The sequence below is a fragment of the Littorina saxatilis genome, linkage group LG9, assembly GCF_037325665.1.
Source record: "Littorina saxatilis isolate snail1 linkage group LG9, US_GU_Lsax_2.0, whole genome shotgun sequence".
In the NCBI taxonomy this organism is placed as follows: domain Eukaryota; kingdom Metazoa; phylum Mollusca; class Gastropoda; order Littorinimorpha; family Littorinidae; genus Littorina; species Littorina saxatilis.
In genome coordinates, this window is record NC_090253.1 from 47,686,721 (window position 1) to 47,711,916 (window position 25,196).

Below are 25,196 nucleotides of genomic sequence, written 5' to 3' on the forward strand. Positions count from 1 at the left end.
TTCTTGCCTTATTCGCGGGGTCGCTTCGAAATTTCTTTTGGTCGAATTAAACGGTAATTAAACAGACATGTTTCACAAACGATATCAGCATTCGCCTAAACGGCTCATGCTTGATATCTTTTTTCTCGACATGTCTGTTATCATTTGCTAACAGTCAGCATATTAGAAATAACTCATAATAATAATAATACTAATAATGACAGCTTATATAGCGCAAACCTAAGTAAAATATGCTCTCCGCGCAAAACATTTCAGCTATGAATAAAACCATACTATTTAACCCCTTCACTGCCACAGTGGTAGTAACTTATCCGAACGGTCTATGGGAAAGAACTGTGTTTAGAACCCCTACAAGTACTTAGACAGTGGTTATCTCCCATTTAGTTTTCAGAAATGTCCTGAAATGTTGTTGACACAAATCCCACGTATGAGATACGGTTATGGGCGTACGATAAACAGAAAATGACCACGTATTACATACGGGGTGGGCAGTGAAGGGGTACCAAATACAACACATTCTAACAAAATAACGTAACAATAATCTTACAGCAACACATTATCCAGTTATTCTCTTTCCAGCCTCCTCTTTCCTGGCGATAGGCTCATTTCACGACGCACTGACTTCCCTTGGCCACCTTATTCCCCTGATCGCAACCCACCCGACTACTTTCTGTGGGAGTACCCAGGACAGAATATACGGCAACAATTCCTAGACCCTGGCAGCTATGTAGGACGACATTAGAAGGGAAATCAGGCGCATGAAAGCTGACAGCTGACATGATTGGACCAGTCATGGACAATTTCAACGTTCGTGTTGCAGCAGTTCTTGTACGAAGAGGACCTTGGGTAGAGCAGATTACCAACTACTAAGGACAAACCAATTTCAACCAAATTTGCAAGACATCATTTGCCATGATTCTGCTAATGTTTTGCGGAGACATTTTCTAAATCTCTCTTCGCAGTGAAAAATTAGATCAACAAGAAAATAGGGCACTTTTAGTGGACCACCCTGTATATAGAAAATGTGAAAGAAACAATTGAAAGTCGAAGAGACTTTCTTCTAAGATTTGTTAAAATCTCTTAGCAAAGCAAAAGAGAGAGGAATTAACAAATGTGTCCCTTCACAGACAGCCCTATTAGGGAAATCAGACCCTCCTCGGATATATATATATATATATATATATATATATATATATATATATATATATATATATATATATATATATAGTATACTTACAGGGGGTATAAGTCCCCCATCGGGAGCCCGGACCCCCCCTTTTTATAACATTTTGAGCATACGTCTCCCGGAGATCGGGGGACCTAAGGTAAATACGAATTTGAAAGCGGGAGAAGGGAGAAGGGAGGTAATCATTGCGTTACTATAAGCAAGACATCATAAAGTGTACTGTCTCCCTTTACTAGGATTAAAAATATCTGCCGTTTGAGATTTAATCTAAATTGAAGTTTGTAGTCAATATGTACATTATGTAAAAAAGGGAATTTATGGATCCCACACCTTTTTATTCCAAATCTCAAAAACAATTGAGTCATATTTTAAAAAAAATCAGGGTTAAGCTTTTTAACCTACAATCTAAAGAACTAATCCAAAACAAATCTGTTTGAGTCCTCATTCGGTGCAAGATTAAAAATTTTGAAGATATATACGGCTTGATTTTGCTCTGACCCTGCAACCGGGAAAATGGCGTCCAACTCATTCAGACATGCGGTAAGTCATTTTTGCTTTCTTTGATTTGTTCTTTATCTAACTTATTTATCAAGTATTATTTCTTTCTTGTACTACTATTTGACTTGTTGTCAATTGTGTGCTTTGCTGGGAAGAATGGTAATAACATTACATAGGGTTACAAAGATTTACTTGAAGTTACAGCAAGTACTGAGTAGCGAACTTGCATGCGCACGTGTTTCCAGAAATCGGGAACTCGACTCGAAACTTTTGAACATATTAAACCATTTTTCTGACACTAGTGCATATATTTTGTTGACAAATAGTATCATTTAGTAATTCTACATCGAAACTTGTGCTTGGTATTTCGGATAACAGACTCGTCTGAGGTGTCAGCTTTTGAGTGGAGAAATTGAAACTAGCTCAGCTACGAGATCGCGAGCGCGAGCTCTTTCGTCGTTTCGAACTTTTCTTTTGCACTTTGTGGCTGGTTTTTCTGTGACATCATGTATGGACTTCGAGATTTTAATATCTATATATATTTATTAACAACAACAGAACGTTAAACAGCTTGTTAATTGTTACTTGTTAAATTTAAGGAAACGAAGAAGAAATACAAACGTAAATAAAACTTATATATTTATAAATTATAGTTATACTGTACTGTGAGTGTGACTGTCAGAAGCGAAACTGAAATCAACATCGGGTCATGTCCGAACACCCACGTGTGCACACATGCGCACGAAAAAGATCCCACGTTCACAGCGAAAGTCTCAGGGCTTGGAAGACACGCATGCATCATCTCTCGTCACTGATTATCATGATCGTATAATTCGATACTTTGACGAGACAAACCCAATGCTGTTGCGTCGAAGAAGACAGCCACAACGGGCTTGTTCGAGTCAAAGTATCACACCATAATTATCTTCAGCGTATTACCAATACCTGTCCCAATATAAGAGTTAAGACAGTTCTGGATACCAAATGTAGCTCTAGGCAATTAGAGCGACTCTGTGAGTATGCTGGTCCCCGCTTTTGTTCTGATTGACTATGAGTCTGATTTGGTGATTGACGCTGCTGAGTGAAAGAGCAATGGCTTGCATTACCGTCCTGTTCGTAGTCACCACTTTACTGGGTCATAGTCTACTAGTAGTTTCAGAGGCCACTCGCCTGGATAGTGTCAATAGCTTGCACCTTACTGGTTTTGCGAGGAAAATGGTCTTCCGAAGCACCAACACACGACTTAGCCTTGTGACCAATGCACTTGCCAGCTGCAGCTATGCTAGAAGATGTAGTATTTTTTTTAATCTTTTTGAAAGGAAAAGATCTGTGGAAGTGAAACTGTATCTGTTCATCCTGTTACTTTTGAACTCCTATGCACCAGAACCAGGCCCCGCTTTTGTCCTCGTCAGGTGACCCTTCTGATACGCACTAACCGTCACCGTGTGGGGACTGTGATGTCACAGTTACGTACTTGGGATGATAAGGGCGTATAATGTGAGACATGTGGCCACTGGTTCCACGCTAGGTATCCCCGATGACAGGTATGAAGAATTAGGTGACTCAAATATCCAATGGCACTGTGGTCTGTGTCGAAATCCTAACACTAACTGTAACAGCATCATAATTTTCAAACTGCATGTTAACGACTGGCCAACTTATTCAATATATATATGTATTTATCTTTCTGCCCGGATCACTCATCAACCAGAGCTAGCCAACAAAATAAATGGATGGGCCCAAGGGATTTTGTTTAAGGTTTACTGAAAATGGAACTTATTTAAGCGTTTTGTATTTGTGCAGATGGGGGAAAAAAATGACACGGGCAATGTGTACTTTCCACACTACACTTACGGACATCGCATGGTCATGGCGAGATGGGGGAAAAAAATGACACGGGCAATGTGTACTTTCCACACTACACTTACGGACATCGCATGGTCATGGCGTCCCTTTTCAGAAGACCTGAGCATGAGCCTACAGGTATCTAATTCTAAACATGAACGCCTTTTGCAATTGCTACCAGGTATAATTAACCTAACACGATAAAACCACAATGTGAGTCGTGACATGATTAGATATAATTAGACATGCATACCCCCAAAATCAAAAGTTGCTAGGACACAAAATATTTACCCAGTCGATTCGAGACATTTACTGATTTAGTGATTTACAGCCTTAAAATGTCATTTTCTAAACATGTTTTGCTTTCTCGGTTTCATTCTGTGTTTGAGTCTGCAGTTTGACAATATATAGGGGGGGATAAAAGAGATATTTTCTGTCATCAGTTAGACTGTTTCAGTGTCAACCAGTGTCAAGTGCTTTGTGTGGTTACTCCTATTGCAACTGTGACTCATTAATGTAAATTGGTTGATTTATTAGTGATTTTACACAGAGAGCTTGCATACAAAGTTTCGTACCCATGCAGTTAAAGGGGACCTTCAGTCAAAATTGTTGCCTAGTTCTTCTGCTTATCGGAATCCTCACCTTTCTAAATGTCTGTTACCAAATTTTTGCTGCACATACTGACATAGATACCGACTTTCGTTGGAGCGAATACAATGGCTTGAAAATCACATAAATTATGTTGAGAGGCTCACAAGTGGCTTCCGTGACATGGTATACCACACCACAGAGAGACGTGCGATGTCAATTTTAGCTGTCGTGTGAGTGCACCTGCACTTCAGTTGACGCCATTGGCGCTTGCTATAACAATATGATAATCAAATAATCACTGTTAATGGTAAAATGTATGTTCTTTGGTAAATAAATTGTATTTTAGGGTCGCCCAGAATTTTGCCAAAACATCATTTTTCAGATACATACCTTTGTTATGGCTCATTTTATTCAGACATTATTCATCTTTTATGTGCTGCAATTGTATTTTGCATAAACAAATCATTGTTTGAGATAATAGCCTTTTAGTTGGGTGGGTGTGGTGCTGACAACACCCAAAATGGCGACCCAAAACAGTAAAAAAATAACATTCAGTCACTCTCCTTCTGTACCTAATAACAAGGATTACTCCCTTGAAAACCTGAAACAATGGGCACCTCCCTATCTGCCATTCAAAATGGCCGACTGTTTACACGCGACATGCTGTGTTCATTTTACTTTCAAGATACATTGTGTGCAGCTGTGTTGAGTGTATTTTAGGGTATTGCAGTTTGTTTTGGTAAAGACTATGCCCGGGGATAAAAAGTATGGGCCTTCAAAGCCCAAGAAACGCAAATTTTGTGGAAATAAGCACACGAAGAAGCAGACGAATCAAAACAGCGAAAGTATAGCATCGAGTGACGAAACTGTAAGTGCTGAAAGTTCAAGTTTTGGTACAACTACAAGTGAATCAGCAGATTGTACCACTCGATCGGAACAAAAACTAGAGAACCCTGCCTTGTACAAACTGATCTTTGATTGTAGTAGTGAGGAGTCTGGTAATGAGGAAGAAGATAAATCAGACAGTGAGTGTGAAGAGAGTGAGGAAACTGATGATGCAAATTTGATTGTGGAATCTCCAGCAGGGAACAGAATAGTTGACATAAAAATTCTAGGTGACAACATTTCAGCAAATTTAGTGTGTATAGCTTTTGCTTTCATGCTGTGCAACTGTATAAAGTAGAAAGGGTCTAGCAAGCACCTTTGCTTTCCATTGTGTCAATCAACACTGTGATAGGCAGCAAACTTTCTCTTCTTCCCCCCAGGTTCCTGTTGGCAATTCTGTTGTCAACACCGTAAATCGAAGAGCGGCGTTTGCTATGAGATGTGTAGGAGCTGACGTATCTGAACTAGAAACATTCCAGTTACACCGCACACTGACCGTTTGGTATCTAGCTGAGTTTGTTCGAAGATAAGAGAGTACAAGCTGCTTCGGAATTTTTCTTGTTACTCGGGGTTTCTCCAACCACCACCCCCCCCCCCCCCCCACCACCCCCTTTCTGTGTTTTATTCTCACACAGTGTGTGTGCCATTCGTTCGTTCTCTCTCTCTCTCTCTCTCTCTCTCTCTCTCTCTCTCTCTCTCTCTCTCTTCCCCCCCCCCCCACCCCCCCCCCCCCCCCATTTGCATGCATGTGCCTTGTGTTCTATCCAAGTTTGTGTGCTATTGTGTTCGTCACTACTTTATATAAAACTCGAACACATTTCGTGTCGAAAAACTACTGCTTTCTGGCATAATTTTTGATTTTTCTTTCTGAAGTGACGAGCTCATTCTCCCCAAACATACTGAACGAGGCGGAGCTTGGCTCCTTTTATACCAGGAGTCGCCTCTTTAAAACATGAAACCTGGCGTTTTTCAGTGCAGTGGATTTTGGTGCAGTTAAGTAGAGTTATACGGAGGTGTAGCTAGAAAATTTGATGGTCGGACAAATCGTCCTGATCAACAAAACTTTTTCCGGTCATTTGACCGTTTCCATATATTTTAAGGACATTTAATCTTACAAAAACTCTCTCTCTTTCTCTCTCTTATCAAATGAGAAAGCACACAAACACAGCTAACCTTCAATCAGCTTCTGACTAGTAATGAACTGACAATAAAAATAAGAACAAACCAATATGGTGACACTACATAGTTGTTTTGGAGAAAACAAAATGTTAATTGAAGATTGTCCTACTTCCTGGGACTGTAGGTTGAGCTGTTGCATTGATAACTGAGGCAGACTAAGACAGACTGATGCTGTGTTCCGACTGAAGAACCTCTTTCGCTTGTTTTTTGGGTTGATTCTTCTCCCAAACCCGATACCGATGGTTGAGATTCTGACGCCAACAGATCGGTGGCCTCGTATTGCTCACTTCCCTGTTCATCTACCAAAACCCTACCCCTACTCCCAAAACATTCCAGAGTTCTTTGATGTTTCTTTTTTTAATCAGGGATTCAATGGAGGCCATGTTTACATAATCTCAATTGGACCATGAGGACGAATACGAGCGATCGTTTTCTATATATATATGTTAGCTTGTAAGTTTATTTGCCATCTTGTTTAATAAACGGTTTTAGGTCTGACCGATTTTATAGCAAACTGAGCGGTCATGGACCGGCTTATCATGTAAATGGACGGACATTTGACTGGATTACAATTTTTCGGACAATTAGGAAAAATTCCGGTCTAGGACCGATATCTGACACCAAACCACACCCCTGGTTATAGCTTCTTCTTCTTCTTCAGCGTTCCTAGATCAGGCCTCAGATTTTCAGTCTAATATGGGTTATGAAATTTGTGGTCAGCAATTTGGCGCACCATAAGGACAGAACAGAGGGATGTTCAGAAATATCAGGGATGGGAATTGACCCGCAAATCACCCTTAAGCGCCCCCCCCCCCCCCCCCCCCCCCAAAAAAAAGTTGTATGTTTCTGGTCACCCGACCCTACCTATTTTCCCTGCCGACTCGACTTTGTTTGCATTTAAAACAAAACAAGAAAAAAATGGTTTTTCGAAGGAAAAAAATCCTGTTTTTTGACAAAATAAGTTAAAAAGATATTTAAAAAAAAAAGATTCCCGACCTACCTACCCTATATTTTTTAGTCACGTTACCAGAAACATACACTTTGGGGGGGGGGGATCATAAAGGTGAATTTCCGCCTTTTTCACTTTTTCCAATTCCCATCCTAAATAATGTGTAAAATTTTCTTCTTTCCTTTTGCTCTACCAGGACAAACAGTCGAATGTGAACAAGACGGTAGTGATGCTGATGCTGAATCACCTTGTGAAGAAGACGAGGGTCCGCAGCCACCGATACAAACAAAGAAAGGCGAGTGATGTCATCTCGGCATATTGTTTGGAAACCAAGTGGATACCTGGTGTTTTTCAGTCGATTTTGCTGCACACCTTCTTTGCTATTTGACTTTGATCTGAAATATGATGTAGAATCACTGCTAGTCTCAGCCCATGAATCCACATGTTCTGTACATAGTTTTAACGATCAACATATATGGCCAAGAGTCTGATTTGGCGTCAAACCAAGTGGACAGGGGTCCTGTTTTGCCCACATCAGAGCTTCCTGTAGGATTCAAAACAAAGTCATGATGACCCCCTGTCCAAAAATCTGGAAGTCATTTTGGAATTTTAGGGAGTCACATTTTATCTAGGATTTTTCTCAAAGTTTAACGTGTGTAAACTAGCGACTGAAGGCAAGGAAAACTTGGCTTGCAAAGTTAGTTATTTCGCTACACAGTAGTAGTGAACGTCACGCGATTTTGCTAGCGTTGTATACTTGTGACTTTGCATTCGGAAACGCACCTCAGTGGTGACGTTCGGAAATAGTGTCTGCTGTGCACGGAAGCTTCTTCACAGGGGTCAAAACCTGCGCAGTTGACGCAGTGAGTGAAAATCTCGGCGTGATTTCAGTGCGTCAATTACGCAGAATCATGCGTTATCGGCAGTTGTAAAAAAACAAAAGTGGGTAAAGTACCGTATGTCTTGTGCACTTGTGTGTTAATTTGTATGATACTTGGGAATTGTTGCTATGCTGTTGGATGCAGGGGTGCTAGTTGTCTGATTCAAAACGGATTTCTGATTTGGGATGTTTGCTTAAAAATAATTTCCGATTTGATCAGGTCCGATTCAGGAATTAACTCTAAAGATTTTGATTTCTCATTACCGAGAAAGTATAGCTGGCGATGTCGTCTGCTAGACATCCCACGAAAGACGCGGCAAGCGTTACTCCACTCCACTGCCACTGAAATGTGGCGCTTTCAACAGCGTCATCACCCTGGGGCCACGAATCGGATCATAGATTGCACCCCCACCCACCCCGCTCATCAATTTTTTTTGGCGTCAATTTCCTATAGCTTTCTTGTGTGTTTTCATGCTTGACTATTTAGTCTTCCGATTTAGGTGCGCAAAAAAAATAATATCTTGTGGATTTCAGATTTGGAAGGTCTTAGTCACCAGCACCCCTGTGGATGAAATGCTGCTGCTAAAACAATTTGTTGATTTTTTTTCTCAGGATTTCCTACTGAGTGTGAATCTATCGAGTCTGACCAATCAAACCATTCAGCATCTGAGAGCAGTGTGAGTGTAGAAACTAAAATATATATGTCGTGCCCATATCACATTACCTGCTATTCAGACTTGGTCGTGTGACACGTTTTCTTCCACACGAGATTACGTTGATTGTCTAACGAAGCCGTCAGGCTGAGTTAGACATCAGCTAATCGAGTGTGGAAGAAAACTCTGTCACACGACCAAGTCGGAATAGCATTTATGTCACAGCTTCAACAGAGGAGAGAACAAACACGTTTTGCGTACTCAAGCTTGACAAACCTAAACACAGGAGCAGCCATTGTGGAGAGATCTACTTTTTGACGGAAGTGAACGAACAACTATGAATGACGTCTCGGTATATGTGAACGACGTCACAGTCATCGTCACAGTCTGTATCTTTTGAAGCATCGCATTCTTCGTGACGTCTTTCTGTGTCTGCATCCGCGAAATGTTGTTCTTTTCGGGGTCTTTGTCATCTATGTTCAGAACTCTGTCCTTCCAGTTTCAGACTAACAGGCCTCCTGAGCGAGCCACTTTCCAAGGGCAGCTAAATTCGCGTATGGAAACAGTACAGTATTCTCAGCGTTGAAGAATTTGTAAAGAGAAGAAACGATAACAGCAGGAGAAATAAAAGTTGTGTGTGCATTTTGGGGCTTTTGGGGGGACGATTTCGAGTTTGAATCCGTTCTTGCACATGCTCCAAAGCATGTAACAATCTTGCACACGTTTGCTTTAGTAGTGGCAGAGAAGGAAAGCGTGTGACACACTTGCCTATTACGCGTAATGGGATATGGTGTGATATGGGCACTACATAAACACTGATAAGATAATGCAATGGTCAATCCAAACGTTGGTTTTACTCAAAGCATCGCTTATTTGTGCATAGAATAAAATAGACAATACCCGCGCTGTGAGGGGAATGTGAAAATGGGTGCATCTGTGTGCGTGGAATCGTATGGGGTTGATTGTTTTGTTTTGATTTTTTCATTGGAATACGGAGAGGAGATCAATGGGGATTTGAAATCCGAACCTGAATATGTAGTTTTGTAACTGTTATATCCCCGAAATCAATAATATACAACTGTTGATTAAAGGGCCAGTCCAGAGCAATTTTTGCCATGTTTATTTTTAGCCGATCTGAATCCCAACCTTCCTTCCTAACTATATTCCACCCAAGTTTTAATCTCCAGGAAGCTAGCATTCCACCACTACTGCACTAGAAAGAAAACCCAGTATTCACGCCCATATGTACTAAATACGCCACTTCTTGGCCAAACAGCACATGTTCATAACTTGTGTAGTTCACAGAATGATCGTATAGTAACAGCGAACCCCCTACTGGCACTGAAACTGCATTGGTGAGCACTCTGTATGCTATGCAGTCGGGGAGACCATCACATATTTAGAAACTGGCGTTCTACCCCCAACTGTAGACCAAACAGCTTGTGCACAACCACACTATCAGCCCAAGAAAAATGCACACTTCTAAGTAAATAACTAAGCCTGTATTTCAAATTTTAGGCAATGGGTAGCTATCGTACAGATAATGAAAACGGTGTCATTCATACCCTCCGCGACAATCACAGCTCAACGCACACCACGTTGCATCGACCGGCCCATCAGTATTCTATAATAGCGACTGGCCCAGCACTGAGAGAGAGGCTCTCTCTGTATACCAAACCAATCCCCAAAGCTAACGCCTGCCTTGCCTGTGGTCGAGCCGACGGTCAGGCGAATTTCGATTTAAAAGTTTAAAGGTCACTTCCGACGTACACGATCGGAAGATTGTTGGATCGTATAGCGCTTATAAATACTTTTGAGACATAACAAAAATGGTCGCAGACATTTTCCAACGTGAGGATTCCAATAAGCCAATAAAAAGATGTACCTTTAGGTATAGATTTATCTGGCAGGATAAATATTGGTTTAGACATAAATGTTTATCATATTTTTCGTGCTAGCAATTATGGCATCATATTAGGATAATGCATATGTAAGTATTGAAAGAAACCAAAATTATAATACATTTGTGGGATTTTCATGCCGGTTTGTATTTAAATTGTTTGACAGGATGCCTCATACCGACCAGACACGGAAAACTCTGACGCAGACTCTGTATCTACGGTGTACTCAATTTTGCCACTTGTACAACCACTCCCTACAAAAGGAAAGGTGTCCTCTTCAAATGAAGGTATTTTTTTCAAAGACAAATAACATTGCCAGGTTTCACATGCATGGCAGGGCCAGACTACCGGGGGGGGGGGGGGTTATGGGGGGTGCGCAACTCCCCCCCCCCCCCCCCCCCAGCCTAATCATGTACCTCACTTATTTAAAACATTTTTTATTATTGTTTATTTTATGCCGTTTCATGCAAGGAGCGACCATTTTCCTATCTCAGAATATGACCTACCCATCAGCTTCAGGGGGCTTTGCCCCCTCACCCCCACAAGGGGCTCTGCCCCTTGACCCTGCCAAGGGGATGTTCCCCCTAGACCACCACTGGCAACCCCCCCTCCCCTCCCCCCCCTCCTCTTAGCCTAGTCCGGCCCTGCATGATACAGTATGACTTTTTGTGTATAAATAATCTGTTTGTACTGTGCCTGTGTTGAGCGGAAAATTGTTGCCCTGCTTTAGCTCATGTCAACAATTGGACTGACCAGAATTGATTTTGGATTACTGAATAGAAGTGATATCCGATCGGATATCCGACTGTGATATATTTCTTGTAGTACCAGTTCCAGGACCGAATACCAAGTGCATAAATAGCGTAATTTGCGTAAGTGACGGCTCGTGATTGCTATCAATTTTCTCAAAGATGGGGCTAGGCTATCCTATGTTATCCCACGGCAGTGGGGCGGGGATGTAGCTCAGTCGGTAGCGCGCTGGATTTGTATCCAGTTGGCCGCTGTCAGCGTGAGTTCGTCCCCACGTTCGGCGAGAGATTTATTTCTCAGAGTCAACTTTGTGTGCAGACTCTCCTCGGTGTCCGAACACCCCCGTGTGTACACGCAAGCACAAGACCATGTGCGCACGAAAAAGATCCTGTAATCCATGTCAGAGTTCGGTGGGTTATAGAAACACGAAAATACCCAGCATGCTTCCTCCGAAAGCGGCGTATGGCTGCCTAAATGGCGGGGTAAAAACGGTCATACACGTAAATAAAAAGCCGTGGGAGTTTCAGCCCAAGAACGAACAAACAAACAAACAAACATCCCACGGCAGTTTACTGATAGCTCAAACTGTCTGTATGTGTTTCTTATTTTCATTATTGACTTTTTAATTTTAAATGTTAGGGAATAAATGGAGAAAATCTATGCAGCAGGTGGTGGTATATTGCCCGCACACTCGGACAATGCTTGTTTTCTTCTTCTTCTAGTCAGTCAGATAGCCAGACAATCAGTTGCTCATTTATATGCACCCATCTTGAAAAGAAAACCATAACGGTTTTTAAAAAAGAATAACACACACTATGCATGAATAAATACCAACAGCCTTCAAAGTTCAACCGACAGCCTTATTCTGTGACAAAGTCAGCATAATTATGTTCATTGTTGCGGCAAATTGTCGTCTTGGCGACATTTTGCTGCTCTACATAGTACATGCCTGGCTGGGTTTGAGTCCACTGGTTAGCCAGGTGTCAGAATAATGTGACTGGGTGAGATGAAGCCTGTGCTGCGACATCTGTCTTGTGTGTGGCGCACATTAAATGTCAAAGCAGCACTGCCCTGAGATAACCAAAGGGTGGACTGGGCGGTGAGCAAACAAAGTTAAGTTAAGGGTTTGAGTCCCTTCGAAAGTAGGGTGGATGATGTTTCAGTCTATCCAGGGTCGACTTATGTAAGACTCTTCGTGCCTATTCTCGACGTGTGCATCATATATATATGCATGTGAAAAAGATCCTGCTTCACGGTACGATTAGACTGTGGTCAAAGCAGATACCCAGCATGCACATACATATTGGCATAATCTTTCGAAGGGACTCGGATCCCTTCTATATCTTTTTTTTACATCAATGTTGTGTTCTGTTCAACAGCCGGTGGGAAAGGAGCAACTTCTACTTGAACAGTCAGTGGGAAAGGAGCAACTTCTACTCCAACAGTCGATGGGAAAGGAGCAACTTCTACTTTAACAGTCGGTGAAAAAGGACCAACTTATACTTCAACAGTCGGTGGGAAAGGATCGAGCAACTTCTACTTCAACAGTCGGTGAAAAAGGAGCAACTTCAACAGTCGGTGAAAAAGGAGCAACTTCTACTTCAACAGCCGGTGAAAAAGGAGCAACTTCTACTTCAACAGTCAGTGAAAAAGGAGCAACTTCTACTTCAACAGTCAGTGAAAAAGGAGCAACTTCTACTTCAAAGTCAACTTCTTCAGGGAAATCTGTGTTTACTGTGGAGATTTTGACAGCCATCTGAGAAGACATTTACTACGTAAACATTCTGATGAAGAAGCAGTTGCTCCCATGGGGTCGCCTTCACGCGGCGGGAGTGTTTCCACTAAGCTACCCCACCCCTTTACTTCTCTTCTTTTGTCTTATTTCTGCCTTACCAGTCCTTTCATCTATATTTCCTTCCAAGAAAACTCTCCCTACTATTCCCTGCAGATTTCCGATTCCTTTCTTGTTGTCTTATTTCTACCTGACTGGATCCATCACCTTTATTTCACTTACCAAAAGTCTTCTTTTCCACATCCTTATTTCTCTGCACCCCGCATGTCGTATGAGGCGACTAACGGATTCTGTTTCTCCTTTAACCCTTGTTAAGTGGTTCTTGTATAGAATATAGTCAGTGTTTGTAAAGATTTTAGTCAAGCAGTATGTAAGAAATGTTTAGTCCTTTGTACTGGAAACTTGCATTCTCCCAGTAAGGTCATATATTGTACTATGTTGCAAGCCCCTGGAGCAATTTTTTGATTAGTGCTTTTGTGAACAAGAAACACTTAACAAGTGGCTCTATCCCATCTCCCCCCTTTCCCCTATCCCATCTCCCCCTTTCCCTCGTGGCGATATAACCTTCGTGGTTGAAAACGACGTTAAACACCAAATAAAGAAAGAAAGTCAGACTGGTGCTCAGGACTCTAGTCAGACTGGTGCTCAGCCCTCTTCTGCTCAGGACTCTAGTCAGACTGTTGCTCAGGACTCTAGTCAGACTGGTGCTCAGCCCTCTTCTGCTCAGGACTCTAGTCAGACTAGTGCTCAGCCCTCTTCTGCTCAGGGTTCATTGAAAAAGAAAAGAGACTATGTTGTTTGGACATCTGCTGACACTGAATCAGTTTCCTCTTATTTTCAAGTCTTTTTTTACTGCTAAATGGACAGGCACAAAGGGTAAATTGCCAGGTAAAGATTGTGTACTGAACTTTTTACAATTGCACACTATTTTTTCTGGAAGACATTTCTCCAAAGACAAATTGGTGAAGTTGGTTAAAACCAAAGTGTTCAATGAGCGAACAACACTCAGAAAAACCAGGGCTCAATGTTTGAAACCTTTTGAAGAATTTTCATTGGCCATATATCCAGAAGCTCGCATTCATTTCATGGATAAGTGAATGGGACAAACGTCCGGACCAATGCTCAAGTTTGTGAGGATATGATATTATGAGTATATAGTCACAAATGTGTACAAGTTTGTGTATAATTATATGTGTACCGTATTTGACGGATTACAAGACGCACCGTTTTATAAGCCGCACCCCCGACTTTTAACAAAAAATTGGGACGAGCCACGTATAGGCCACGTCACTATATTAGCCGCCGTCGAAAAAAAAATAATCAGATCGTGTCAATCAATCAAAACAACCAGGCAAACGAAAATTACAGTATTTGGCAAAATCGGCTCGGAGAATAAACAAGTGAAACAAAGAAGAAAAGTGAAAAGGTTTGAAGAAAAACATCACATACACACAATTTGTAACCAACACGCACATGTAGTCCCGCCCGGAATAAGCTTTTTTGGGATGATTTACAACTTTTGCGCACATTTCGAGCGGACGAAAACACAACATGGTGGCTCTCGCTCCTCCAACTATCGCAAGACACAAAAAAACGAAATCTCGCGCACGCGCGAGATCCTGATACATCCAATGTTTCTCTGTACGGTATCTTGTCACGACGACTTGTTGACAAACGAAGATTCGCGAAAGAAAGAGAAAAGGGCCGAGTCTTGAGTAGAGAGCTAATAAAGTACCGGTAATCGCTAATCGAGCGAAATGAAAATCCGCGGCGACTTCCATTAGGTGAATGCTATTCAAGTTTAGGTAACGTTTTAGCCGCATCTTTTTATAAGCCGCAATGCGATTTGTTTTGAAAAAAAGTCGCGTCTTGTAGTCCGTCAAATACGGTATATATGTACAGTCGCAAGAATGTACAAGTTTGTAAGGATATGACTATTACAGTATAGGTGTGTATGGGCACAAGTATTACATACAAGTTTGTAAGGATATATTACCGTAAAATCCCTAGCATAAGCCCACCATCTAGCAAACGCCCACCCCCCACTTTGGGCCAAAAGTTGTGCACAGGGGTAACTACCTAGCAAACGCCCACCCTGCTTTTTTCAAAGAGACTATAGGCTCACTTTCACTAGGATTTGTGCAGCCTGTTCTAAAAGTCATCTTTTTCCCCTTCTTTACCTTTTCGTGTTTCTTTCCTTTTTTTCTTATTCTTTGTCCCCTCTCCTCACTCCCACCCATCGTTCATGTTTTTTCGAGTTTCTCCTCTTTTTTTTCCTAAGTTTGTGGGTTTTTCTTTCTCAGAAAGATTGGGCCTTTTGAAGACAAAATCCAAGTTCAGTTAACGTTTCATTTCCAAAGACGATCGTGTAATTTCTTCCCTGTACAGAAAGAAAGGGCTTCATTGGTGTTGACATTTCGACATTTCATCAAGTTTCTTTTTCCCGGAATTGTGTTGTTATTGTTTGTCCTTGCAAAGGTCTGGTGATTTTCTTTTTACTTTATAAATTTATATGAATGACTATGCTTGGGTTGTTTTCAGAAGAGCCAGTCCTTTTTTCTCTCTCTCTCTGTCTCTCTCTTTCTCTCTCTTTCTCTCTCTCTCTCTCTCTCTCTCTCTCTCTCTCTCTCTCGGTTGGCCTTCTTTACCTCAAAGTCATTTTTCTTTCTTTTTTCCTTCACTTCTACTCACACGACCTAACTTACATGCTTTCGGGGTTTGTATTCACTCAATTACACGATTGAGCACAAAACTTACTTTGTGCAAAGGGGTCTATCCCTAGCAAACGCCCACCCCCCAATTTTGCCCTAAATCTGTGCACAGGGGGGGGGTGGGCCTATGCTAGGGATTTTACGGTATGTGTGTGTGTGTTAGACTGTGAAGGAGACATCACATTTTTCAGTGCGTGTGATATTCAGTTGTCCGTAGGCTTTGGTCGCAAGCACAACAGTCTGACTGCTACTGAATTTTCCTGGCTGGTTACCCCTAGTGTGTGTTGTTTACGGTATATGCAGTTCACGTCTCAGCTACTCAAAGTGAACATTGGTTTAAGTAATGGTTAAAATTACGCACACAGAGCCATTCTATGTTAAATCAAGTTATCAAATATCAACGAATCAAATCAGAGAGAGGTTGAGAGACTAAGTCAAAGAAAGGGACTGTGACTGTGAGACAGTAATTAGTCAAGGGGACAGAGTAAAGCGAGGGACCGGACGGTTCTCATGCTCGCAGACATTCACGAACAAGGATACAGAACATTTGCGATTGTATGCCTTTTAATTCTGTGAATATTTTCTGCAATTGCACATACCTGTCAAGTACTTTTGGCCTCTGACCATAGTAAATGGCATAAGAAACCATAGTTGGGGATCAAAAACCATAGTTAATGCGTGGATCAGGATGTGGTTAAACACACAAATTCAACTTCTCATGCATACACACTAAACCAATCAGATTGTTTTTCGCAAACTAAAAGTAAAACACATAAATTTCTTTCTGCACAAACTGCTCTTTATTTACCACTACATGTAATACATTTACACTGCACTCTTGTTCGTTCATTTTTTTTCTCACTTGTCACTTGTCACTTGTGTTCTTAGTTGTATTCATCTGTGCAAATGCTCCCATGGGGTCGCCTTCACGCGGCGGGAGTGTTTTTACCAAGCTACCCCACCCCTTTACTTCTCTTCTTTTGTCTTATTTCTGCCTTACCAGTCCTTTCACCTATATTTCCTTCCAAGAAAACTCTCCCTACTATTCCCTGCAGTTTTCCAATTCTTTTCTTGTTGTCTTATTTCTACCTGACTGGATCCATCACCTTTATTTCACTTACCAAAAGTCTTCTTTTCCACATCCTTATTTCTCTGCACCCCGCATGTCGTAAGAGGCGACTAACGGATTCTGTTCCTCCTTTTACCCTTAAGTGGTTCTTGTATAGAATATAGTCAATGTTTGTAAAGATTTTAGTCAAGCAGTATGTAAGAAATGTTTAGTCCTTTGTACTGGAAACTTGCATTCTCCCAGTGAGGTCATATATTGTACTACGTTGCAAGCCCCTGGAGCAATTTTTTTATTAGTGCTTTTGTGAACAAGAAACACTTAACAAGTGGCTCTATCCCATCTCCCCCCTTTCCCCGTCGCGATATAACCTTCGTGGTTGAAAACGACGTTAAACACCAAAGAAAGAAAGAAATCTGTGCAAATCTTTGCTTTGTCAATCATGCTGCCAGTCACCTTAAAATCATGGCAGCATGCATCAGAGTTAATTTTGACCTGCAAGAAGGCAGTCAGTGTGTCAGCTCCCAGACTGTGATCCAGCACTTAAAGGTGTTGCAGGGTTTCACTGCCAAATGGAAATTTATTCAACATTTTCCTCACACAGGCCACGTAGAACTGGCGCACATCATGCCAGAACTTCTGTTGTGTTGCTGGTGCAAGCTCCTCTTCAGAAATGAATGAACGGCAGTCCATGCCAGCAAAAAATAAATTAAAAAAATAAATAAATTTTTTTTTTTAAAAATCAATAAAAAAAAAAATGCTGAAAATGCGTATGGTTTGAGGTATACGACGTAGGACCCAAAAAACACCGAAAAACCGTAAGAATTACGCAGAATGCGTAGGACTTGACAGGTATGAATAGCATGCTTTTTTATGAATGTCAAAAACTACTATTTAGTATCTTGTTTAGATTTCCTCACAGTATTGATTTTATATGTCGTCTTTTATACGCCGTATGTCTTAATATTGCTTGCTTTTGTGTATATATGTATTTCTGTGCAAAATCGTTTGGGTTATTAACTTATTGTTCCTCACTTCGTTTATCAATTCATTTACTTACTTCTTAATTTGTATGTTTTTAATACCTGTATCAACAATGTGTATGCCAATTAATGTAATACGCTTGAGGCTTTCCGAAAGTACTTTATTATTATTATTTTTATTATTGTTATTGACGGGTGCAATAGCCTAGTGGTAAGACGCCGGCCTCCAAAGCGAGAGGTCATGGGTTTGAATCCCAGGCGCTGCCACCTGGTGGGTTAAGGGTGGAGATTTTTTCGATCTCCCAGGTCAACTTATGTGCAGACCTGCCAGTGTCTTATCCCCCTTCATGTGTTCACGCAAGCACAAGACCAAGTGCGCACGGAAAAGATCCTGTAATCCATGTCAGTGTTCGGTGGGTTATAGAAACACAAAAATACCCAGCCTGCTTCCTCCGAAAGCTCCCGCAGTGGGGCACTGCGGTTATGAAATTAAAGGCCCCTCCTGTTTTTGGAACCGCAGGAGCTTTCTAGTTTGCTGTTAGGTAGATTTTTGGTTCCTCTTTCCTGTCATGCTCTCTTTTTCTTCATGAATTCTTTTCTTTTTTCTGCCTTCTTGCTCATTCACCTGTATTTTTTCCAAAAATATCTTCTCTTGCCGCTTGTCTCGCGATTCATGTATAGTTTAATCTGTTAGTGTTCTGATGTAAGTCCAGCAGTAGATAGGTTAAGCCTATTTTAACATACTGGAAACTGGTAATCTTCCAGTAGGTATTAATTTAGTTTTACTAAAGCCTGCTGGGACACAAGTAATGGGTTAGTGCATTTGTAAACAGGAATCGCTTGACAAGTGGCCCCCTTCATCCCCCCCTTCCTCGTCCTGATATGGCTCTGCGTAGTCGGCTGGACGTTAAGCAACAAATAAACAAACAAACAAACAAACAATTCCTCCGAAAGCGGCGTATGGCTGCCTGAATGGCAGGGTAAAAACGGTCATACACTTAAAAATCCACTCGTGCAAAAAACACGAGTAAACGTGGGAGTTTCAGCCCATGAACGCAGAAGAAGAATTATCATTATTATTATTATTATTATTATTAAAGGGCTGTTTACCCTTGGTGGTCTAAACTTGTTTGTAAGCACATGAAAACACTTCGCTTGACTACAATGAAGCATTAGCATAAGGAAATCCAGGTTTAGAATTATTGCATTGCAAAGAAATGTAATTATTTTCAAAATTCTTCAATACATAACTGAAATAAATGTATGCATGAGTGTACGCAGTAACTTGAGTAAGTAACTTAGTAAGTGTGCCTACTCTTTATGCATGCATTTTTTATTTTAGAAATTAGTGACAACAGACAAGGCAAAACATGCGCATAAAATGACATTCCAAATTTTACCAAAGATGCATTACAAACGCTTACAGATGACTGGAAAAGCAACGTACGCAATGCATCCTCGGTAAAATATCGCTCAAATTTGGAATGTCGTTTGATGCTCATGTTTTGCCTTGGTACTAATTTCCAAAACAAGAAATGCATGCGGAAATTATTGAAGAATAGGCACACTTACTTACCGCGAACACTCATGCATTTATTGTTGTTGTGTATTGAATTTGAAGCATTTTGAAAATAATTGCATTTCTCTGCAATGCAATAATGATGACTGGTACATTTCCGCACGTTTGGAGGACCGGTACATCTTACCACATTAGGGTGTTGTGCTTGTCGTAAGAGTCGCGAGTAAAACATCACTTTCTCTTATCTTTTACTATTTCTCTTCACCTTTATTCTTTTCACCCTTCAAACTCTCCATACAATCTTACAATTGCATTTCTGGGGTATTGTCTGGGGCTGCACATGTGCTCGTTTCCTGTTGTGAACTGGTTTTGCCCACTTAAAATTGTCTGGGGCTGCAGATGTGTTTGTTTCCCGTTGTGGACCCGGGTTCGGTCCATCCAACGGGTTTTGTCCAGTTGGTTGGGCGGAATGTAGCTCATTCGTAGAGGAGCGTGGCGCCCCCTAATTGGCGTAGAGGCGCGTCCCCCGGGTGGTGGATGGGGGAGCCTTCTCTACTAATTTCTGAGAGAAGGTCGCATCACTCTCGATGCCGTGAACCTAATTAGGATCTTTTTCTTGTTTCTTCTCTATTTCTGCCTCCCCAAAGTCCTTTTACTTTCCTTTTCTCACCCATAAAATTCTTCACTTATTACCCTTGTTAAGTGGTTCTTGTATAGAATATAGTCAATGTTTGTAAAGATTTTAGTCAAGCAGTATCATGAGTATGTAAGAAATGTTTAGTCCTTTGTACTGGAAACTTGCATTCTCCCAGTAAGGTCATATATTGTACTACGTTGCAAGCCCCTGGAGCAATTTTTTGATTAGTGCTTTTGTGAACAAGAAACACTTAACAAGTGGCTCTATCCCATCCCCCCCCTTTCCCCTATCCCATCTCCCCCCTTTCCCTCGTTGCGATATAACCTTCGTGGTTGAAAACGACGTTAAACACCAAATAAAGAAAGTAGAGGAGCGTGGCACAGTTCCGTCAACTATGATTGCGAAAATCTTGTGATGCAGGTCACAGGATAAAATCCCAGTCCTTAGTCCTGAGAAGACCCATGGACTGGAATTAAAGCAATGTATAAATGAAATAGGATGACCGGTACATATCAGGACAACTGGTACATCTCCCATTTTAGGATGGCGACAACATGCCCCAAGTTAGGCTGACCAGTACATGTCCCACGTTAGGGTGACCAATACATCTATCACATTAATGACTGGTACATCCCGCGTTAAAACAACTGGGATATCCCACATTAGGATGACCGGTACACCCCACGTTAAAACAACCGGGATATCCCACATAAGGTTGTTCGACACATCCCACATTAGGACGACCAGAACATCCCATGTTAGGACAAGCGGGACATCCCATGTTATTCCTGTTTACCTTAAAGGTTACAAGTGAGTTCTTTAGATGGACATTGTAATGTTACCTTAGTTCCAATTTAGTGTTTTTAGTTATTGTTAATTTCTTTAAGATACAGTTACAATTGTTTGAGTTCTTTAAATGAACATTCTAAAGTTTCCTTGAGTGTCAATAAAATGATAAATATTTGTACAACTTTGTTGCATGTTTCTGACTGTGAACATAGATTGTGTTGCATGTTTCTGACTGTGAACATAGATTGTGTTGCATGTTTCTGACTGCGAACATAGATTGTGTTGCATGTTAGTTTTGTTACTGTAAATTTATTAATGCTTGACCAGCGCGGTTAGCCTAGTGGTAAGGCGTCCGCCCCGTGATCGGGAAGTCGTGGGTTCAAACCCCGGCCGGGTCATACCTAAGACTTTAAAATTGGCAATCTAGTGGCTGCTCCGCCTGGCGTCTGGCATTATGGGGTTAGTGCTAGGACTGGTTGGTCCGGTGTCAGAATAATGTGACTGGGTGAGACATGAAGCCTGTGCTGCGACTTCTGTCTTGTGTGTGGCGCACGTTATATGTCAAAGCAGCACCGCCCTGATATGGCCCTTCGTGGTCGGCTGGGCGTTAAGCAAACAAACAAACAATTAATGCTTGCATTTGAAATTCCAGTGACATTAACAGTGCTACCACACAAATGACAGAAAAATAAAACAACAACAATAATTACCATATTTTCTCAATACATGTAAATTGTAATAGGGTGTCTAAAGGTGATCCATGATAAGTTTCATCCCGTCGGGTTTAAACGTACTGAATATTATCCCGACAGGACCGAGTCATCCCTAGTTTGCGAGGTTGTGCTGTTCACATGGGCAGAGATTTTGATTTGACTTGCCGCCGACTAAAATCGCTTGAAAGTTGGTCACAAGTTGGTTGCAAGTCTTCCATGTGAACAGCACTTTATCGTGTATCTAAGTCATCCGATTGTTGCTTTAAAGCCCCCTTTTCCCTTTTATGACAATAGGCGACTTGCACTATCGGCCTGCACCGCCAAATCGCGCGATAAATCTGCCGTAACTTTCATGGCCTTGCGAGATCTGCCGCAAAATGGGGGCATGTCCGGATAGCTCAGTGAGAGTTTGCAGACACTTCGCCTTGACAATTCATAATTTTCATAAAATTGTGAATTTTCAATGTGAAAAGTGTGCTGCAGCAATGATAGCCGCGAGAATAATTCGAAAGTTCGTTCAAAGCACCCAAGCATAGCCCGTGCAAAAAGAAAAGGCAATCAAGTTTTTTTTTAAAACATTTATTTCACACAAGCCAGAAAACACCAGTGCTTGTGAGAGCAAAACGTTTGCCCGCAGCGAAGTGAACTTTCCTTCTCTTTCACACTCGAGAGCTATTGAAGCGGGGTATTGTGCAAGTCGGCTATTCTGTATTAGGTTGTCCAAAAACACATACTGTTGAGTTCAATCATAATTCTGTCAATGATGCGTTTCATAATCATATACCAGTCGGTTTTTGAGTCACTTGAGAAAAAGTGACTCTATGTAATCGGTCAGTGTTAGTCTGTCCGGCCGGCCGGCTGGCCTGCCGTCCGGCCGGCCGGCCGTCCGTAGACACCACCTTAACGTTGGACTTTTCTCGGAAACTATCAAAGCGATCCGGCTCATATTTTGTTTAGTCGTGACCTCCAATGACCTCTACACTTTAACGATGGTTTCGTTGACCTTTGACCTTTTTCAAGGTCACAGGTCAGCGTCAAAGGAAAAATTAGACATTTTATATCTTTGACAAAGTTCATCGGATGTGATTGAAACTTTGTAGGATTATTCTTTACATCAAAGTATTTACATCTGTAGCCTTTTACGAACGTTATCAGAAAAACAAGGGAGATAACTAGCCTTTTCTGTTCGGCAACACACAACTTAACGTTGGGCTTTTCTCGGAAACTATAAAAGTGACCGGGCTCAAATTTTATGTGAACGTGACTCCCAGTGACCTCTACACTTTGACGTCTGCTTTGGTGACCTTTGACCTTTTTCAAGGTCACAGGTATGTCTTGAAGGAAAAAAATTGAAATATCATATCTCTGAAACTATTCATCGGATTTGATTCAAACTTTATAGGATTATTCTTTACATCAAATTATTTACATCTGTATTGTGTTGTGAATAGCAATTTCTTCCTGTCCATCTGATGCCTCATATAATATTCAGAACTGCGAAAGTGACTCGATCGAGCGTTTGCTCTTCTTGTTTTTCTTGTCTGGAATAAAGACTTTTTTCAGCATTACCAGGCTATTGATGGTCTCATGGATCTGTTCCCGTTATAACACCCAAGTTAAGCAGCGAGGGGGCTAAGATGCGGATGGATGACCGTCTAAAAGGGCGTAGATTACTGCATATATATCTCTTCACCTATAACAAATGATTTCCTTCTTCACTTCGGCCTTGTTAAGATTTCATTGGTTTCAATTTGAAAGTTAAAGAAAATTTCATAAATTATGTTACAAATATGCAGTGTTAGGAATAAGAATACAAACATTATAGAGGAAGTTCTTTTGGGTGCAGTGAACAACAAATGTAAACTCTCTTGTTGGTATGTTTTAAAAATCTAAACGGTTCATACTTTCAATCTTGTAGGTAGGTTTATGTTCGCAAGTTCACATAAAATCATTTATGCAACAAATTCAGACTCACCTAATTTAGCCAAAACGATATATGACAAAATGTTGCATCAGTTGATTGATGTCAACGGAGGGACGATACTGCCTTCCGTGAAACATAATTATTTTTAGCCACCAAGCTCACCACTGAAAGCTAACATTATTTTAAACCTGGACAATTACCGGTAGCTCAGTTCGTAGAGCACTGGACTTGTGATCGGAAGGTCGCAGGTTCAAATTCGGGCCGGGATGGACACGGGTCAACTTTATGTGCAGACCCAGAGACGGAAGCCATGTCCCACCCCCGTGTCATCACAATGGCACGTAAAAGACCTTGATCATTCTGCCATAAGTGCAGGTGGCTGAATACACCTAAACACGCAGACACCTGGGTAGCGCGACTCCGTTGCTGCTAGCTTTCCACTGGGAGGAAGCGACCCGAATTTCCCAGCAATCACCACAAATACATACTTTCAAGGTTGATTATTTATTGACAGAAGACTTATTTACAAAAATAAAAAAACTGCAGATATATGATTTGTCATGGTGGCCCTAAGGTTTTTTGAACATATAAGGGGGTTTGGGGTGACCAACCTGGTATGTATTTGTGGTGATTTACTTACAATTTCATTGATAAATATCCAATAAAGTAATGAAAATGAAATGAAAAGTCTTCTGTCAATAAATAATCAACCTTGAAAGTATGTATTTGTGGTGATTTACTTACAATTTCATTGATAAATATCCAATAAAGTAATGAAAAAATGAAAATGAATTATTTGATATAGTTTCTGTTAGATCAAAGTGGGCCGATCTGTACCTTTAAAGGGGCATTCTAGAGCAATGTTTGCTAAGTTGTTTATTAGCTGCTCATACTTTCAATCTTGTAGGCAGGTTTTTCTCTGTAAAACCCCCTTTTCTAACTGATGATAAATGATAATTAATTTTAGCCACCAAACTCCCTACAGAAAGCTACAACATTCTTTTTAAGCCTGGACACATTTTTTATATATATCTGGTGACCTTAAATCCCCCTTTTCAAAAGGGTGACTTAAGGTTGGGTTAAGGTTAGTCACCCCAAACCCCCTTATATGTTCAAAAAACCTTAGGGCCACCATGACAAATCATATATCTGCAGTTTTTTTATTTTTGTAAATAAGTCTTCTGTCAATAAATAATCAACCTTGAAAGTATGTATTTGTGGTGATTTACTTACAATTTCATTGATAAATATCCAATATATTTACTGGGAACCTTAAAATCCCTTTTTGGAGCGGGAGACCTAAGTTCCCATTTATAGTTATATATATATATATATATATATATACATGTAAGTGCATTTAAGGGCATTCTCATAGAGTGCTTCTCAGTTCGAAACCGGTAGCAGTCTTGGCTAAACAAAAACGGACCTTTTCAGGTTCAGCACTCTATGAGAATGCCCTTAAATGCACTTACGGGGAATTCCCAATCCATTGAGGTTGTGGAACTCTCCTCGGGTTATTCTTGTTCAGTGAACATTGCAATCGGCTCCGAAAGGGTTTGATTCTCCAGTAGGCTGTCTGTGAAGAGTTCTTTCTAGATCTAATTCTTACCCCCACCCCCCACCTCTTCCATTACCTCTAGTGTGCTCCCTGCTTTCAAAATTCCACCAGTTGGAATGTAGACGGTGGAGACACACACAGAGTAAAGGATGATCTCCCTTGCTCATGTATAATTTATATGCATTCT

The 25,196-nt window shown here is 41.0% G+C and overlaps 2 protein-coding genes across 3 annotated transcripts in view; one reads left to right on the forward strand and one right to left on the reverse strand.

Moving 5' to 3' along the window:
* LOC138976290 (uncharacterized) overlaps positions 1 to 25,196 on the reverse strand; it is a 49,451-nt gene that overhangs the window by 7,227 nt on the left and 17,028 nt on the right. The gene's annotated exons all lie outside the window — the stretch shown is intronic.
* On the forward strand, positions 1,217 to 22,096 carry LOC138976289 (uncharacterized). 2 transcript variants are annotated; one of them, XM_070349132.1, is made up of 5 exons: positions 1,217 to 1,726; positions 3,488 to 3,667; positions 7,330 to 7,428; positions 10,734 to 10,854; positions 12,697 to 22,096. In XM_070349132.1, the coding sequence occupies exons 1-5, from the start codon at positions 1,700 to 1,702 to the stop codon at positions 12,723 to 12,725; spliced, it is 456 nt and encodes a 151-aa protein (XP_070205233.1). In that variant the 5' UTR covers positions 1,217 to 1,699; the 3' UTR covers positions 12,726 to 22,096. The 2 variants fall into 2 exon arrangements, with proteins under 2 accessions (XP_070205233.1, XP_070205234.1); XM_070349133.1 differs by lacking the exons at positions 1,217 to 1,726; positions 3,488 to 3,667 and adding an exon at positions 3,678 to 4,988.

Coding starts and splice junctions, on each gene's coding strand:
- LOC138976289 (XM_070349132.1), top strand. CDS start 1,700: ATGGCGTCCAACTCATTCAGACATGCG. Junction 3,668..7,329: donor ACCTGAGCATGAGCCTACAG/GTATCTAATTCT, acceptor TTGCTCTACCAG/GACAAACAGTCGAATGTGAA. Junction 7,429..10,733: donor ACCGATACAAACAAAGAAAG/GCGAGTGATGTC, acceptor ATTGTTTGACAG/GATGCCTCATACCGACCAGA.